The sequence below is a fragment of the Acartia tonsa genome, chromosome 12 (genome assembly GCF_053477335.1).
Source record: "Acartia tonsa isolate MP-2025a chromosome 12, ASM5347733v1, whole genome shotgun sequence".
Taxonomy (NCBI): domain Eukaryota; kingdom Metazoa; phylum Arthropoda; class Copepoda; order Calanoida; family Acartiidae; genus Acartia; species Acartia tonsa.
In genome coordinates this window covers 27,228,971-27,247,508 of record NC_137271.1, presented here as the reverse complement: position 1 = coordinate 27,247,508, position 18,538 = coordinate 27,228,971, and the positions used below count along the sequence as shown (strand labels likewise).

Sequence of the window (18,538 nt, the reverse complement as noted above, 5' to 3'; positions counted from 1 at the left end):
AAAAAATTGATCCGAAAGTTTAAGTTTAAGAAAGTTGTTACAGATTTTTACGGCGACAACTATTGTTAAAAAGTAACATTTTTTTGGTGTTTGATTTTTGTATTTTATGTATTTTAGATCTAATAAAAGCCTTGCATATACCTCGATTTAAAAAAAAGAATATTAATGAACATATTTATGAATTTTGAATTTATTTTAGTGGATGCACAAAACAAGGAAGCAAGTATGCGACAGTTTGAGTTGCTATTTAAAGATTTAGATACACATATGAAGAAATTGAAAATATCAAGCTATGGACTTTCTGATACGACGTTAGAAGAGGTAATGTTTTAGAGTTATTGATGAACATGCAAATATCCAATTATATAAAGTAAAAGTTATTTTTCTGTAGCTTGAGATTTTGATAAGTATTTAACCGATTGAGTTCTGACTTTCCCTAACCCTTCTAACACAGAGTCCATATATGCTATGGGTGCGTCCGCTAGTAAACCCCGAACCACTTCATTATGCAATCTATATTTTGCTGGATATTTTGTCTATGGTAGTCCATAAGTGTACAGCTTCACAGTATATTGTTTCTATTTGTTAAAGCAACACGTATGATAAAAGAAAAAGATTCTTTTTAAAGTAAACTGCTTATATATCAATTGAAATCTATATTTTTTTATTTTTTACTGATCCACTTCATTATGCAAATCAAAATAAAATCAATGGGAAAACGTTTGTTTTGCACTTTTCTCCACTTTTCAAAATTGATTATGATAAAATAACAATTTTTTAAGGGATTTATGCATTAATTATAATGAAAAACAGTTTAAGGTAGATTTTAATGATTTTTCTAACTAATAAATAATTTTAAGAAAGAAATTCTATTCCTATCACTTTAGAGGACAGCTGCTGACCCCCAGTCTTATGGATGAAGATATATACATGTTAAAAATAAAAATAACCCTCAAAAATATACAAAAATGTTTTTTGATGTGTTAAAAAAATCCATTTTAAAATCTTGATTTTGAGGACGATGGCCTTTAAGATGCTCTTACTGGTGGGGATGGTGAGCTAAATGTTATCAAAGTGCATGCCCATAATGAATACTTATATATTGAACTATGGTCCAATTTTTGTAGTCATAGCAGCCTCCAACCACGCAATATTAAAAAAGAAAAAAAAAACAATTTTAATTACTAAAATTCATAAAGTAAATAATGTAGTTTTTTGATAATGGTTATGTTTCATGTCGTGAGGCTCTATTGGAGGCTGCTATGACTACAAAAAATGGTACATAGGTTAATAGACAAGTTGTTGTAATGGTCATGTACTTAGATAACATTTGGCTCACCATCACCACCAGTAAGAACATCTTTAAGGCCATCATCCTCAAAATAAAGATTTTAAGATGGATTTTTTTAACACATCAAAAAACATTTTTGTGTACATTTGAGGGTTATTTTTATCTTTAACATGTATTTAGCTTCATCCATAAGACTGGGGGTCAGCAGCTGTCCTCTAAAGTGATAGGAATTGAATTTCATTTTTAAAATTAATTATTAGTTAGAAAAATCATTAAAATCTACCTTAAACTGTTTTTCATTATAATTAATGCATAAATCCCTTAAAAAATTGTTATTTTATCATAATCAATTTTGAAAAGTGGAGAAAAGTGCAAAACAAACGTTTTCCCATTGATTTTATTTTGATTTGCATAATGAAGTGGATCAGTAAAAAATAAAAAAATATAGATTTCAATTGATATATAAGCATTTTACTTTAAAAAGAATCTTTTTCTTTTATCATACGTGTTGCTTTAACAAATAGAAACAATGTACTGTAAAACTGTATACTTATGGACTACCATAGACAAAATATCCAGGAAAATATAGATTGCATAATGAAGTGGTTCGGGGTTTATAATAAACAGTATTAAGCTTTACCCTACTGATAATACAATCTTGTATTTTTCTGTTGTCTTTCGACCATATGAAGTTTGAGTCTATATACGGAAAATTAAATGTCGTCATAATGGGATGCAGAATTCATTACCTTTTACCAGAGAGAAAGCACTAGGTATAGAGTGAGCTTCCCCTCAAACTTTCAAAAACCATGAAGTCTTACATGTTATTAAGTTTATAATTCATATTCATTGTTTTGCCTAGATATTCTTGAAAGTGGCGAGCAATGAAAACGACGGCGAAATCATGCGGGGGACATCTACTGGGGCAGCTATTCCATCGATACTTAGAAGAAGGTGGGTAGCTTTGGTATTTTGTTGAATATGGGATCTAATTTCATGTAAAGGGAAGAGATACTATACCAACTTTGAAGTATTGTTGTTGTGTTTACTCTAGTGTTCTATGTATAGTTATGTGTAATAAACTTAGAAGTATTATTGTTGTGTTGACTATAGTGTTCTTATGTATAGGGATGTGTTATAAACTTAGAAGTATTATTGTTGTGTTGACTCTAGTTTTCTTATGTATAGGGATGTGTTATAAACTTAGAAGTATTATTGTTGTGTTGACTATGTGTTCTTATGTATAGGGATGTGTTATAAACTTAAAAGTATTATTGTTGTGTTGACTCTAGTTTTCTTATGTATAGGGATGTGTTATAAACTTAGAAGTATTATTGTTGTGTTGACTCTAGTTTTCTTATGTATAGGGATGTGTTATAAACTTAGAAGTATTATTGTTGTGTTGACTCTAGTTTTCTTATGTATGGGGATGTGTTATAAACTTAGAAGTATTATTGTTGTGTTGGCTCTAGTTTTCTTATGTATGGGGATGTGTTATAAACTTAGAAGTATTATTGTTGTGTTGACTCTAGTTTTCTTATGTATAGGGATGTGTTATAAACTTAGAAGTATTATTGTTGTGTTGGCTCTAGTTTTCTTATGTATAGGGATGTGTTATAAATTTAGAAGTATTATTGTATAGGGATGTGTTATAAACTTAAAAGTATTATTGTTGTGTTGACTATAGTTTTCTTATGTATAGGGATGTGTTATAAACTTAGAAGTATTATTGTTGTGTTGGCTCTAGTGTTCTTATGTATAGGGATGTGTTATAAACTTAGAAGTATTATTGTTGTGTTGACTCTAGTGTTCTTATGCATAGGGATGTGTTATAAACTTAGAAGTATTATTGTTGTGTTGACTATAGTGTTCTCATGTATAGGGATGTGTTATAAACTTAGAAGTATTATTGTTGTGTTGGCTCTAGTTTTCTTATGTATAGGGATGTGTTATAAACTTAGAAGTATTATTGTTGTGTTGACTCTAGTTTTCTTATGTATAGGGATGTGTTATAAACTTAGAAGTATTATTGTTGTGTTGACTAGTGTTCTTATGTATAGGGATGTGTTATAAACTTAGAATTATTATTGTTGTTTTGACTCTAGTGATCTTATGTAGATTTAACTTTGTCGTTTAATTGTCTTTATATAGAAATACTGTGAACAGGCTTTTCTAAACGACGGATATAGTTATATGAACATGATATAGTTTTAAAGCAGCGAAGGATGTATAATAAAAAAAACAATAATTTAAACATTTCAGATCTACAGCTTTATCCCTGATTCAGCAGCAGAAGGAGAAATTACTTGACTGCAGCAACCCAGGGACACTTTGTCAGGGAGATGATTTGTCAGGTTGGTTAGCTTGGCCTAGGGGATGAAATGTCATATGAATATTTGTAGCATTGGGAATCTTATAGCATGTTTTTTTTCGGGAAAATATATTATAGACGTCGTTTGTTAAAGCTAAGCTTTTCTACTGGTTGTGTCATTTAGAATTGATCATAAAAACTTAGCTGTGCTGATAATTAGATATAGGGAGCAAGTTCTGTTAATTTTTTTTTATAGTTTTTTATGGTTTATTGCAACACTAAAGGTTTCCTATGCGCAGCGTGGGTATTTTTTGGACACAATATTTTATTCGATGTAATTTGAAATCTTTTATGCTTTGCTTTTATGAATTTTGTCATACTAGTACAATTTATTTACAATATTTAATCTAAAATTTTATTTTTACAAGTATAATAAGGAGCACATTTGCTTTACAAATCTGAGAAGCATAAATAATTTTTATTTTCATCAATAATAAGAGAAACGCATTTCTTTCTTGTTATCTAACATTAGAATACTTTTCACGCTAATCTTCAAAGATAAATCACTTTCATGTTTTTCAGCCTGTCTTAGTAAATACCTGTTTTATACAGAAATTTGTGTATACAGTGTAATTTTTAACTTGCTAAAATGCTATTCGCAAAATAACTTTATTACTTTACGGCTTTTTAAGCATCATAATATAAGTACTTTATTATAACAAATATTAACATTTATATTTGAAAGAGACAAAAGTGTTGTAGAAGCATAACTGTGCTTATTGTTGTGTATATTTTTAGTATCATAAAAAATTCTCTTTATTTACAATCTTATTTGATAAATATACATGAAAGTAAAGAAAATTTATATTGTATATTTGTATCACATTGAAAGCTTGCAATTTATTATCAACTTGCAATTTATTATCAACTTGCAAGATTAAACTTACCTACTTAACAAACGATTACAAAAGACTGAAATAAACGCGACAATTGACAATATATAGATAGTTTGTTCTAAGAATTACTCTAATATTTTATGGAGTTGTTTGCTGGGTTTTACAGCACGCTTCGTGCATAATTATAGCACTTTTCTTTACACTTTTCAAGTACTAAACTTACAGTTTGTCTTTAGGGATTGGTGGAAGGAAAGTGAAAATAGTGCCTGGCGATAATACTGCATGTAAGTACAAAATTTAACTTTAGAACTACAAAACTTGAGACTAGAGTATGGAGTAGCTATACGAATAATAGTTTTTATAATTTTTTACTCGTAGATAGCAAAATAACTTCAATCTCAACCCCTCTTTTTGTAAATTTGATATAGATAAATTATTTTCTTTCTCCAAAACTGTCAACTATTATTATTGGTTTCTACTTTTTTGCCTCCTATACCAATTAAAAACTTCCATTATTAACAATTTTTTTTGTTTAAAAACTTTATTTAATATTATTTTTTTTTCTCTAACTCAAATAATATTATATTTTGTATTATTAATGCATGTATTGTATATTTAAATTTCACAGAAGAATAATTATTATCATATATTATTTCATTGCATAATTAATTTAATTAGCAGCTAGACAAACACCAGGTAGTAATTATTTTCTATGTATATAATTAAATGTTGTATCTTTCTTAATTTTCTATTAGCATGTTTTTGAAATTGCTTGCTTTTTATCACTTTATTAAAACCTTTAAGTCTGTATCTTAAACAGTGTAATCGTTTACCAATTATTTTGCAATCTTTTGTGGAAGTTGTTGTCCTCCTTTCTCTTATTTTAATTTTTTTGGTACAAATAAGGGGGGATGAATCTAAGATGTCTCGTAAGAAGTTGCGGATTTTGACGTGTTTTCACAGTAACTTTTCTCCTATTTCTAACCATGCGGGGTAATAATTACCATTTACCTAACCTAACCTGAAATAACCCATCAAATGCCTCTACGGGTTTTCCAAGTAGATTCTCACCCCACCTTGAATTAAGTAAAGCTTAACATAGTTATTGACTTTTTTGGTTAGATCTACAGAGCATCAAATGATCTTCAATTAAGTTTTCTTGGGTTTCTATTTTTTCTTACTATGCATGAAATATCGCCGTTTTTAACTTTTTCATCAAACTTATTCTATTATTTCCTTAGTTATTACTATTCTTTTTCTTACTTTTAACTTTCATCTTTTAAGTAACTTTACTTGATCAGCTTGTTTAATTTATGTTGTTGAATTATTTTTGAACATCAATGGTTCCAAAAATCAGCAAACCAGGAAAATACATAACAATATGCCTTAATATTCTTGTAAACTGGTTGTTTTCTTTGTGGTAAATCATTTGTTCAGATGCTATACTACATCCCTGGTCCTGTATTTAACCCCCAATTTTTAAATCTTCTTACAATAGTATGCCATGTTCATTGTTCACAATACAATTATTTCTGAATTTTTTATATTAATGTTGTCTATCAAAGTACTTGGTTTTCATTTTACCAAAATTTAAAACAACATAAAAAATCATGGGTATTTGACTTGCGTTTTTTTATTTTCACTTAAGTTTATTGTTTTTTTAATTAGGTTCACTTGTTTATAAGGTTGGTCTCTAAAAAGATTATGTCTTTTAAGAATGTTATTTGTCTTTTCTTTTCTGTAATGTGAAATTAATTATATTTCCAAGAAAATTGATTTTGTATATTTTCAGATTCAGAAATTCCTCTGGAGGATTATGAAGACAGTGGATTAACAAAAACAAAGTCAAATAATTCTAAACCTACAGGTTAAAATTATTCTTAAGAGAGGGGGGGGGCGAGGGGGGGGTAGTCGATATTCTACTTTTATAATTTTATACTTAATTGATCAAGGAACTCGGCCAAAAAGTTACAGCACTGCGCCTCAGATTTCAGAACTTTGGAACATGCTAGCCAAATAAATTCAAATTATTTTGTTTAAAACTACTTCTTTAAAGAACCATGTTTTAATTGTATTAGAGACAATATGTATAGGAAATATTGACTTACTCAATCTGCATCCCTGTCTTTCCTGAAATATCTATTCTAAGAGTATAATTTTCAGGGAGGAAGGGGACATTGGGCTGTTTATTACACTAGTCCCCAAAGTCTTATAATAACGTTCTCTTTTTCGTTTGCTTAACAACTTTGAGAACTTTTGAATTTTAATCAAATAGTTCATTTAGATGGGTGTCCATTTCAAACACTAATTGTAATCTACAAAAGGGATTTTTTTGTGTGTTATCATTGAGGATGTACATCAACTTATCGGCCATTGTCTTATTCCTTTAGTCTCTACTATTTAGCCAATTAATTACATTTGAAATTGCCGATAATTAAATATTTTGTTGGCGTAGAGTTGGCGTAAAATTTGTTTTTGATGTGGCTGAAGGGAAGAGGGTAAGAAGGGGAGAAATAAGGGAAGATGGTTGTGGGCAAATGTTCTCTTAGAATTGTTTTCTGAATCACATTCCCTAGTCCCTGCTGATAATTATACACAATAATTGTAGAAATTATTTCTAGGAACGAACCAAGAAAATATTATATTTTTTAGGAAGCCCGTTGTTTTTAAAGCATATTATGGCATTAGAAATAAAAAGATTTCACCATTCTAAAAGAAACAAAAAAGGTTTTGTTTGTGAGGTAAGTTTTTATTTGCTTATATTTTACCTAGTCATTATTTATAAAATAAATGAAATGAAGTCCAAAATATTATATCAATAAAGTTTACATATTAGCTAAAGATATATTTCCAAAGATTAATATTTGTCTCTTAATATTCGAATATATTTAGATAATTTTACCGGCTGTGTTTGTGTGTATCGCCATGATATTTACTCAAATCTTGCCGCCACTGGTTGAAGAACCACCCCTGGAAATTTCTCCTTGGATTTATCCTGCTAAGGTAAGGTTTTACATAATGAAAATTGCTAGGATTCGAACCTTTAACTCTAATATACATAAATAATTAGAGTTAATAATTTCAGTAGAAAGTATGGTTTGGACAAGTATTATATGTAGATAATGTTACTATGTCTTTGCCTTTTTATTGCATTTTCATAACTGCATAATGCCAAAACGAAGTTTCCTTGAAAATTGTCGCTTTTTGTTATGCTGTTTAAATATAATAATTGCCGTAGCAAACTAATTGAATTCGTTTCAGGGCGGACAAAACCATATGTTCTTCGCGAATGATTTTGACAGATATCCGCAAGATTGGTGGAACAGGTACTTTTATCTACTTCAAAGGGTTTTGTGAGGGAAGTGTATATCTTGGGGTTGTAAATAAGGGAAAGATAGGCCTTCCCAATTTCAATTTGGGTGGGGTGTTTTGGAGGAGGTTGGGAAGGGACACATTTAAACAAACAAATATAATTCTTAACTATCAAAGGATTAATTTTGCTTAACATAATAAGGGATATAATAATTAAGTTAATTTATATAATAAAGTCTGTGAGAATTTTCTACAACACAGATAGTGTAAAAGATCTCCAAGGACAGATTTTTCAGGCAATTTTCATATTACAGTATTGTATGTTGTAGGTATACCAAAGAACTATTGTCAGACAATGGAGTTGGAAATAAATGTACCGGAACTAATAAAGATAAGGTATGATTTTGTTTAATTGGGAATGTCTTTGAGTAACAGTATGTTTGTCTATATGTGTGTTCCAAAGGATATCGCTGGCCCCTAAACCGAAAGATTCTCATTTGTCCAGAAAAGGTTTTAACTGTATCACCACCATCCCAAGAGAAATTACGACTAAAATTTAATAGGCCTCTAGGGGCATAAACTCTAGTTAGTAGTTAAGAATAAAAATTTTTCTCAATTTATCCTTACATGAAAGTATCAAACCTATAATTTTTTGGTTAATATTTATACAATAAAATTTGTTTCGAATGCTTTAAGGTCTATTTAAGTAACACTGAGAATTTTTTTATATATATGTAATCAAACGTTTTATTTAAGTCTAAAGAACATAAATTGTATGTGCAATAAAACTATTTCGCTTAAAAATCTTTAGTTCGTCTTGTCTAGACAATTAGTTCTGCAAGATATCAATATAACAAAAACTGTCTCTTCACTGGCTAATAATAAACTTTATTCATTTCTATAATCTTTTTAGTGCAGAGAAAATGAGTTGAAAACAAAAAGCAATCTTCTTAAATATACATCAGACCAGAAAATAGGTAGGTTTACAATCATGTTGAAAAAATACGACTGAAATGAGGTAAAATATGCTAACATTTTATCGTTTTAGTCTACTGTTGACGTTGCATATTCTTTTTGTTTTTTGCAAACGTAATACTTGTTATTAAACTAAATCTATATCATAATAGCTAAATTTGTAGATGATGAGAACAATCCTCCGTGTTCGTGTGAAGTAGGTACAATGAAATGCTCAGCTGACGCCTTTGGTCCTAAACCACCACAAATTGAGGTATTAACCGGGAGGCAAAACGTGAAAATTTAGCGTGTTTTTAGTAGCGAAGCTACTCTATAATTCACAATGTCCGTCCGCCCGTCTGTCCGTCCGTCCGTCCGTAATTAATGAATTGGGGGAAACGTGATTTTCTCGGCTCCTATAAAAGATAGAGAGCTGAAATTTTTTGACAACATTCCCATCATTAAGGACCACAATTAACTATAAAACATCAATGGCGGTCGAACTGCTTTTTAGCAGGTTTTAGGCTATTTTTTATATTTTCCAAATTTTCCCCATGTCTTTGGTGTTTATGGTCCGATTTTCAAAATTTTTTCAGTTAAAGATATCAAAATTAAATTTCCCGTCATTTGAAGAAAACAACAATGACGGTCAGACTGCCTTTTTGCAGGTTTTTAGCTATTTTTATATTTTTCACATTTTTCCCCATATCTTTGGTGTTTATGGTCCGATTTTCGAATTTTTTTCAGTTAAAGATATCAAAATTAAATTTCCTGTCGTTTGAAGAAAACAACAATGACTGTCAGACTGCCTTTTTGCAGGTTTTTGGCTATTTTTGTATATATCACATTTTTACCCATATCTTTGGTGTTTATAGTCCAATTTTCAAAAAAATTTCAGTTAAAGATATTAACATTAAATTTTTGGTGTTTTAAGAAAAGAAACAATGGCGGCCAAACTGCCTTTTAGCAGGTTTTTGACTATTTTTATATGTTTGACATATTTCCCCATATCTTTGGTATTTTTGGTCCAATTTTAAAACTTTTTTGCATTAACAGTTTCAAATTTTTTCCCCCCATTGTTATGTGCATCTAGTATGTAATTTACTTTAACCGTCTTCATCATACAAAATAAAACAAGGTTTCGTGTTTATTTTCTCCAATAAATCTATTCTTGATTTTAATAAATACACTTTAAATCTACTTCTACGTATTCCCATCCACAATTTTTTGTGCTTCGCTACTTATGGATGTTGTCATCCTTGTTTTTATAGTATTTTGGTACCTTTCTACATTTGTTGTCCCGTACGTACGTTCGTCCGTAATGGATAGTTATGATCGATAGATATTAAAATCATCCTATTTGTTTCAAACTTTGCAATATAATTCCTGATACCGTTAGGTTTGATTTTGAAAAGCAACTCTATGATACTAACCCGAAAGTTTGTATGTCCATTTTAAACACATAAATTTTCAGATATTTAGCATGATTTTATACCTTTTTGAATAGGTAACCTAATGTATGAATATTTTTTAAGGAACCCTATACATAAAAACACAACAAATTGTAATTTTAGTATGTGACTGGGGATTTGATGATAAACATAACAGATAGAAATGTTTCACAGTGGTTGTTGAAAAGTAGACCTCAATACTTTAAGAGAAGATATGGAGGTAAATATAGTTTAAATGAATTGCAGTTTTTTGGAGGGTGGGGGGGGGGGGGGGGTATGCAAAATGCCTAATATAATGATCTCGTGACATTATAAATTGAGTTACAAATGTCACTTACAATGTTTTATAATACTTAATCGTGAAATTAGCGGAACTTTAATTTTTTATCATGAGATAGCGGTTATGCCTCTTTAAGGCCTCTAGAGGCAATTTAGAATGGTGAGGGAGGGGGGGGGGTAGAAAATAGACCCTACACTTACAATTTTAGATAAAAAAAGAAAAAGTTGAGATTTTGTTCGTAGAATACTTTTTCTAGGGAGATTTCTTTTGAGGGTCGATGGTGTAGTTACGCTCCCTTAAAATAGTTATGAACCTTACTCTAACCTATTCACTGTGATCTAAAGTTACATGCACCGAAGTGCAAAGAAACATCGGGTATAGTCCATCTTAAGGGGCGCCTCGTCGTATTTTCACAGTAGCTTTTCATAGGTTAGGTTAGGTTAAGTTGGGTTAGATGATTGCCCCGCAGGGTTAGAGCCCCCCTGTATTGGCTAGAAATCGGGGAAAAGCAACTGTCAAAATATGACGAAGTGGCGTTGCTAAAGAAAAGGACTATACCCTTACTTATATTTACTATTATTTTACTTATATTTAAAATAAATATGCAATTTAGGATTTGAGTTTGGTGTAAATAACCCTTTAAGACACAAGAACATGAGCCTGTTTAAAGATGTATTCAGACGGGTAACTAAGGCAACTAATAATGGAACCACTTTTATACCTGACCTTCTGGAGGATACTCTTTTCAGGTAATTAAGAAACTCGTGATTTATAAAGCAATCTGTCGTTGTTTAAGAAGGTTCTGCCACATCTAATGCATGCGATAACATTCTATCCTATTTTTTTTTCGGGGGGGGGGGATATAATGCTTTCAAAAATAAGATTGATGGAAGAAAAGAACTCTCGAAAATCATTATTATCATCAACAGACAAAGGACATTAGTTCGCATTACACAGTAGGACAAGACATGACCAAAGTATGGTTCTGCGGGTCTAGTACATTTCAATAACAGACCACAGTGCCTTCGAAGGTGCTTTGACTTTAGTGTCAGAACCTAAATTGGGACATAGTGCATTTTATTACCCTAGGTTAGGTAACTTCATTTCACTTTTCAATAAAATCTAAAATGCAGCGGTTTTTGAGAAAATTAGATTTAAAAATTTCAAGTTAAATTTTCACCCACTAGGAGTTACCGCATAATCATGACAAGAAAAGCAAAGATTATTTATTTAAAATTTTGAACAACTTTGCTTTTATAAAGTCAGTCATAAAACGTCTATATATATGATTTATTTAAGGCTGAATTTTCGTGACCTTAGCAAAGCAATTGATAAAAATGGCCATTAATTAACTCACTTCAGGAGTGGTTTTATGAACAACTTTATAAAAGCAAAGTTGTTCAAAATTTTAAATAAATAATCTTTGCTTTTCTTGTCATGATTATGCGGTAACTCCTAGTGGGTAAAAATTGAACTTGAAATTTTGAAATTTAATTTTCTGAAAAACCGCTGCATTTTAGATTTTATTAAATAGTGAAATGAAGTTACCTAACCTAGGGTAATGAAATGCACTATGTCCCAATTTAGGTTCTGACACAAAAGTCAAAGCACCTTCATTTGCACTGTGAGACACGTAAATTGAGAAAAAAGAAACTTGTCATCGACTTCGATAAGATTTTATTTTATTAAGACGTTTTTGTTTGTTTCTATTTTTAATTATTGATATTTTTTAATATAAAGTCACATTAAAATATACTGATACACATTAAGTGACTTAAAATAAAGGGGGTATTACCAAACCAACTATATTCAGATAATTTTGTTAAATTCTTTTGTGATTTAGATGATTTAATACAGCTGTACATTTTTCTCGAATAAATTTTTAATCTTGCAGTACCCTGGACATAAATCTGGACCCGAATAAATTTGATAATATTCGAGTTTGGTTCAACAACAAAGGCTGGGCTGCGTCCGTAGCTTATCTGAATGCTATCAACAATGTTGTACTCAGGTAAGGATTTATTTAGCGCACGTTACTTTATCAGCGTAAGTTATCGAAATTTATTTAAACTTCCTTGTTTATTGACTACCTAATTTTTAAAAATAAAAGCGGAGACAAACTGGTTTTCATGCAAAAACACACTTTAAAACCAGGTGACTTGACTGGTACACACATTTAACGTTGACCAAATGTATATCATATTTTCATTAAATGAAAGTGTTCAAAACTTAAAATTTGTTGAAAGTCTGTTTTAGTTAAACTTTGTCTTTCATTAAATGACGTCGACGTTATATCGAACAATCAAACATTGCCAAACCCATATGTCCTTACAATTTATTGTATTTTAATTAATGGATACGCTAACACACACACACAGACAAACATTCAATGATTATTTGTTTTAGAGCATCAATATCAAAGAATGAAGACGAGGATTTTGACGCTTTCTTAGGTAAGTTTTAAAGTTGAAAAATCACGTAGATTAGCACGCAAATTCACACGTACAGCAGTAAGAAATTACACAGGTATAGCGCGAAGTGCTAGTTTAACTGCCCTCAATCAAATTGTGAAATTTTCTTTGTAATCTTTACTCCCCCTCACTTTATATGTCTGTCTGTTTCTAAAGCGATAATTATATAAATGCGAAAATTCTATCTTTACAATTAATTTTCAAGCTCGATCTTGGTAAAGTATTTCTTTCAATCAAAATAACAAAAGTAATGATTTCATTTAGGTTCTATGTTTATTTTGGCTATTAGATAATATTATACCAATAAATTGAATTATATTTGTGTTTAATGTACCTACATTATTTTTATTTCATTTTACGTGTTGTGACCGTTTGTGGATTTATTGTTTATCTCTAAATTGAATTCATTTTAGATTTTGACGGTGAAACTTCTGATAAATATGACACGTCCCAATATGGCATCAAACTTATATCTCATCCCATGAACTATACTGAGAAACAATTGGATAAGGAACTGCTGAGACAAATTGGAGCAAGGTTAGTAAAAAATTTGAAAAGAAATGAAATTTAGGCCAATCTCAAATACATGGTTGTACAGACTTATTGATTTTGGCGAAAAAAAATAAATGTTCGGTTGTCTCTTGCAGTTTAATTGTTAAATAAGTTTTTAAAAAACTGAAAATTTAAATATGTTATTACTTACTTAAATGATAAACGATATTACCATCTAACGATATTAATTTGAACTATGTCTTGTTTTCTATCTCTGTTAGATATTTACTATTCGCATGACTCCAGCTTATGCGAAGCTACAAACGTCATCAAATTCTTGATTACAAATATGACCTACATATATTTTTTTAGTTTGCTGCATGCTATCTGTGTCATATTTGCCATGAGCTTTGTCCCAGCCTCATTTGTTGTATTCCACATTGAAGAGAGGGTTACAAAGATTAAACATCTGCATTTTGTATCAGGTATGGTTATAAAGCTTTGTGTAGCCACCAGCCAGTCAGTACTAGTAATCAGGGAGGAGGGGACATTGGGTTGTTTATTATACTTGTCCCCAAAGTTTTTTTAATAACGTTTCTTATTCGTTGGCTTAACAATTTTGGGGACCTTTGTTGAATTTCGATTGGTTTGTTCATGAAGTTGAGTGTCCAAATATTTCAACCACCTATTTTAATCTATAGAATGGGTAATTTTGTATATAATCATTGGAGATGTAGACTGATTTATTGATCATTGTATTATCCCTTTAGATCCCTGACTTGTAATGGTTTATAAGTTGTTAATAGCTCCAAAAAAAAATACCTATTTACTTAAAGGAAAAGACAAATATTGTTAAATAAATACTAATATACTAAACCTTTTTATTCTCTCTAATTTATTGCTACCAAAGATATAAGAATCTTTATGGTGGGAAGATTGATTTAGACCTGACAATTTTTATTACTCTACCTTGTTTAGGTGTGAAGCCTGTAACCTACTGGGTAGCAGCCTTCACCTGGGATCTGATAATGTACATCATAGCTGCATCGCTATGTATTCTTATCTTCCTTGTTTTTGATGCGCAGACCTATGTTTCGCCGGAAAATTTTGGACCCCTAGGTAATTTTAAATTAGAAATTGAAACAGCATGTTGTTGGGGATCAAGTTCTAATCTGAGTACAAAATGCGTCTTATCTATAGACGTTAATCAGTATTACGTGTCTCTACGGTTTCATTAGGAGAGAAGGGATTAGAACTGTTTTCCTATCAAGGGATTTGGAAACCCTTAGATAAAGAACTAAAGTTTAAAGTCTCAAAGATTATTTTTAGAAATCATGACAGCTAAAAATCTACCGGCTTTTCTTTCGAAGTTAATACATTTCATTTTAGTATTATTGATGTTGCTGTACGGTTTTGCCTCTGTCCCATTGATGTATCCAGCCTCCTTTGTTTTCTCAATACCCAGGTAACAACTATAGTATTGATGTACCAGCCTTCTTTGTTTTCTCAATACCCAGGTAACAACTATAGTATTGATGTATCCAGCCTCCTTTGTTTTCTCAATACCCAGGTAACAACTATAGTATTGATGTATCCAGCCTCCTTTGTTTTCTTAATACCAAGGTAACAACTATAGTATTGATGTATCCAGCCTCCTTTGTTTTCTTAATACCCAGGTAACAACTATAGTATTGATTTATCCAGCCTCCTTTGTTTTCTTAATACCCAGGTAACAACTACCTATAGTATTGATTTATCCAGCCTCCTTTGTTTCCTAAATACCCAGGTAACAACTATAGTATGGATGTATTCAGCCTTCTTTGTTTTCTAAATACCCAGGTAACAACTATAGTATTGATGTATCATCCAGCCTCCTTTGTTGTCTAAATACCCAGGTAACAACTATAGTACCTATTGATTTATCCAGCCTCCTTTGTTTTCTAAATACCCAGGTAACAACTATAGTATTGATTTATCCAGCCTCCTTTGTTGTCTAAATACCCAGGTAACAACTATAGTACCTATTGATTTATCCAGCCTCCTTTGTTTTCTAAATACCCAGGTAACAACTATAGTATTGATGTATCCAGTCTCCTTTGTTTTCTAAATACCCAGGTAACAAGTATAGTATGGATTTATCCAGCCTCCTTTGTTTTCTAAATACCCAGGTAACAACTATAGTATGGATGTATTCAGCCTTCTTTGTTTTCTAAATACCCAGGTAACAACTCTAGTATTGATGTATCCAGCCTCCTTTGTTTTCTTAATACCCAGGTAACAACTATAGTATTGATTTATCCAGCCTCCTTTGTTTTCTCAATACCCAGGTAACAACTATAGTATTGATGTATCCAGCCTCCTTTGTTTTCTTAATACCCAGGTAACAACTATAGTATTGATGCAGCCTCCTTTTTTTTTTCAAAATACCCAGGTAACAAATATAGTATTGATTTATCCAGCCTCCTTTGTTTTCTTAATACCCAGGTAACAACTATAGTATTGATTTATCCAGCCTCCTTTGTTTTCTTAATACTCAGGTAATAACTATAGTATTGATTTATCCAGCCTCCTTTGTTTTCTAAATACCCAGGTAACAAATATAGTATTGATTTATCCAGCCTCCTTTGTTTTCTAAATACCCAGGTAACAAATATAGTATGGATGTATCCAGAATCCTTTGTTTGACTAATGACTAATTAAAATTGTGTCATACTGCTCAATTTATGGGTGTTATTCAGAGGTATTGTGATAAGATCATGGAAAATCAATTAAATTTAGAGCTAAATAAATAAATTTTTTTAAATTTTCAGTTCTGCGTTTGTAATTCTGGCCTGCGCCAACTTATTTATTGGAATCATCACAACTATTACGACATTTGTTCTCGAGAATTTTGACGATCAAGAACTAAAGGATATTGGCAATATTTGTAAAAAGGTAATCTTTAGTAGTGTAGCTACTTATTAACAGTTTTAATAATCAAGTCATCATTAAAAAATTCTTTGATTAGAGATAACTAACATCTAGGAGCTCTGTATTCGAAGTGATAAGAAAAGAAGAAATATAGCCTAAAACCATCCAAAGACTTATCTAAAACATAAAAAGCCTAAAACCATTCAGGGATCTATGTCAAGCATCCATAGAATGAAGAAATCAACTAGTTCAGTAGATCTAAGCTACAGACTAAAAAATCTTACTACTTTATATAATACTAGCGGCTTCGCCCCTAGCCTCTAGGGGCTTTGCCCCAAGAGGTTTGATCAACCTAATTTTTCATACTTTAGATTTAAAAAGAAAAAGTAAAAAAAATTTTTTTTTTTGGGGGGGGTATTTTTCATTTTTTGGGGGGGTTGGGGGTGTCCCACCCCCCAAGAAAATAGCTTAAAACCATCACAGGACCAGTAGGTATATTCCCTGAAGAGTAGAACCCAATCGGTTCAGTGGTTACTGAGATCTTAAGCTTCAGACGGACAGACAGACGGACAGACGGACAGACAGACAGACAGACAGACAGACATCATTCTACTTTGTATTATAGATAGAGTGATCAACACAGTTTAATTAAACATGTTATTTTTATTTGATAAGTCCAATACACAGTGTTTCATGTCAAGAACAATCTTCAGTTGGATAAATAAAAATACACGATGCTTTAATGAGCATAAATTCTTAATAGTATAATTTATATAATAGTATAATTGCTTCTATTTGACTTTTAAACATTTTGAAGATTTTTTTAGTTTGACAATTTATGATACTAGCGGCTACGCCCCTAGAGGCCTCTAGTGGCACTTTAAATGTTTTTGTTTGTTAAAATCTCTACGATAATTCTTTACGTACGATACCTCTTTATGTTACGTTGAAGTCCATAGGGGCGTCGTAGCTCAGTGGTAACGCACTGAGTTACGGTGATGAGAGTTCGAGTTCAAGTCCCCATGGGGCAACTCGAATTCTCAGTTGAACATATTCACACAACTTCCCCTGGTTGTGTAAGAAGGGTATTATTGAGTAAGTTTGGATACTCAATAGTCAAGTACATAATATCAGTACTACCCTTATCCCAAGCTCCTCTGCGGAGAGCGTCATTCATTACGGTGACTTAATTTGGGACACCTGCCATACTCGGCGAGGGTGAGGTAATAAAGAGTAGCTCCCTTGAGACAGCGGGTCAAGGCATAATGTACTTGGGCGTGGAGCTTGATAGCCCCAGTGGCTATACAAAAGTGTCTCGTCCTTCTCCATGACTACTTAGGTCCAAACACTAAGAAACTATGGCTACACACACACACACACGTTGAAGTCTCCCATATATAAAAAAAAATCAATTTTTTTTATCATTTCTTTGGGAGGGTGGTGGTACCCTCCCAAAAATAGTTATAAACCTTCCCGGGACCCATGAGAATCTACCCTGTTAAGGAGAACCCGATCGGTTCAGCGGTTAGCGAGATCCTTCGGTACAGGCACACAGACAAACAAACATCCTGTTACTTTAGTATAAGGATAAAATTAATTTCTTTATTAAGGTATTTTTGATATTTCCTCAATATTGCCTGGGACGTGGACTCATTGACATGGCAACTGAACAAAATCTGAATGCTGTTATTGCCAAGTTTGGACTTGAAGCTGTCAGGTAAATGACATCTGGCTTAAAGTTGGTTGTTCGATTCCAGCCACTTTTTTTAAGTTTTGCAGAAATGTTCAAAAAATATGGCATTTCCTTTTTTACAATTTTAGAATATACTGCTACAAGGTTTTTTTTCAGTCGTTACAAGAAAGGACAGTAAGCTTTTTTTTCATTTCAATGTCCTAAGTTTACATAAAAACTATCATCTTATTTATATATTTATTTTTTAGGAATCGCTACGAGTTTGACTTCCTTGGAAAATATTTTTTCTGGATGTTGGTTCAGGGCATTGTTATGTTCACCCTCACTCTTATTATACAGAGTAAATTTTGGAGGTAAATATTAATTTGCCCTTTTCTCTACTATTTGATCTTCTACTTTTATTGCTTTAATATTATTTTTAAATTTCTTAGTTAAAAACCATAATCCCATTGATAAGCTTTTGAGGCCTCTAAAACT

At 31.4% G+C, this 18,538-nt stretch overlaps 1 protein-coding gene across 4 annotated transcripts in view; it reads left to right on the top strand.

The window, feature by feature from the left end:
* Nucleotides 1–18,538, top strand: part of LOC145334304 (phospholipid-transporting ATPase ABCA1-like) — a 107,420-nt gene that overhangs the window by 74,395 nt on the left and 14,487 nt on the right. The window contains exons 55-77 of one of the 4 annotated variants that reach the window (XM_080179706.1): nt 200–321; nt 2,154–2,245; nt 3,554–3,645; nt 4,735–4,782; nt 5,180–5,194; nt 6,291–6,365; nt 7,151–7,239; nt 7,391–7,501; nt 7,760–7,824; nt 8,140–8,206; nt 8,724–8,787; nt 8,950–9,038; nt 10,339–10,435; nt 11,109–11,244; nt 12,390–12,506; nt 12,902–12,948; nt 13,380–13,503; nt 13,831–13,943; nt 14,437–14,577; nt 14,848–14,923; nt 16,269–16,392; nt 17,979–18,085; nt 18,310–18,414. In XM_080179706.1, the coding sequence (XP_080035832.1) occupies nt 200–321; nt 2,154–2,245; nt 3,554–3,645; nt 4,735–4,782; nt 5,180–5,194; nt 6,291–6,365; nt 7,151–7,239; nt 7,391–7,501; nt 7,760–7,824; nt 8,140–8,206; nt 8,724–8,787; nt 8,950–9,038; nt 10,339–10,435; nt 11,109–11,244; nt 12,390–12,506; nt 12,902–12,948; nt 13,380–13,503; nt 13,831–13,943; nt 14,437–14,577; nt 14,848–14,923; nt 16,269–16,392; nt 17,979–18,085; nt 18,310–18,414 (2,116 nt within the window). Of the gene's footprint in view, nt 1–199; nt 322–2,153; nt 2,246–3,553; nt 3,646–4,734; nt 4,783–5,176; nt 5,195–6,290; nt 6,366–7,150; nt 7,240–7,390; nt 7,502–7,759; nt 7,825–8,139; nt 8,207–8,723; nt 8,788–8,949; nt 9,039–10,338; nt 10,436–11,108; nt 11,245–12,389; nt 12,507–12,901; nt 12,949–13,379; nt 13,504–13,830; nt 13,944–14,436; nt 14,578–14,847; nt 14,924–16,268; nt 16,393–17,978; nt 18,086–18,309; nt 18,415–18,538 lie in introns of all 4 variants that reach the window. The other 3 variants (XM_080179704.1, XM_080179707.1, XM_080179708.1) reach the window with 3 other exon arrangements.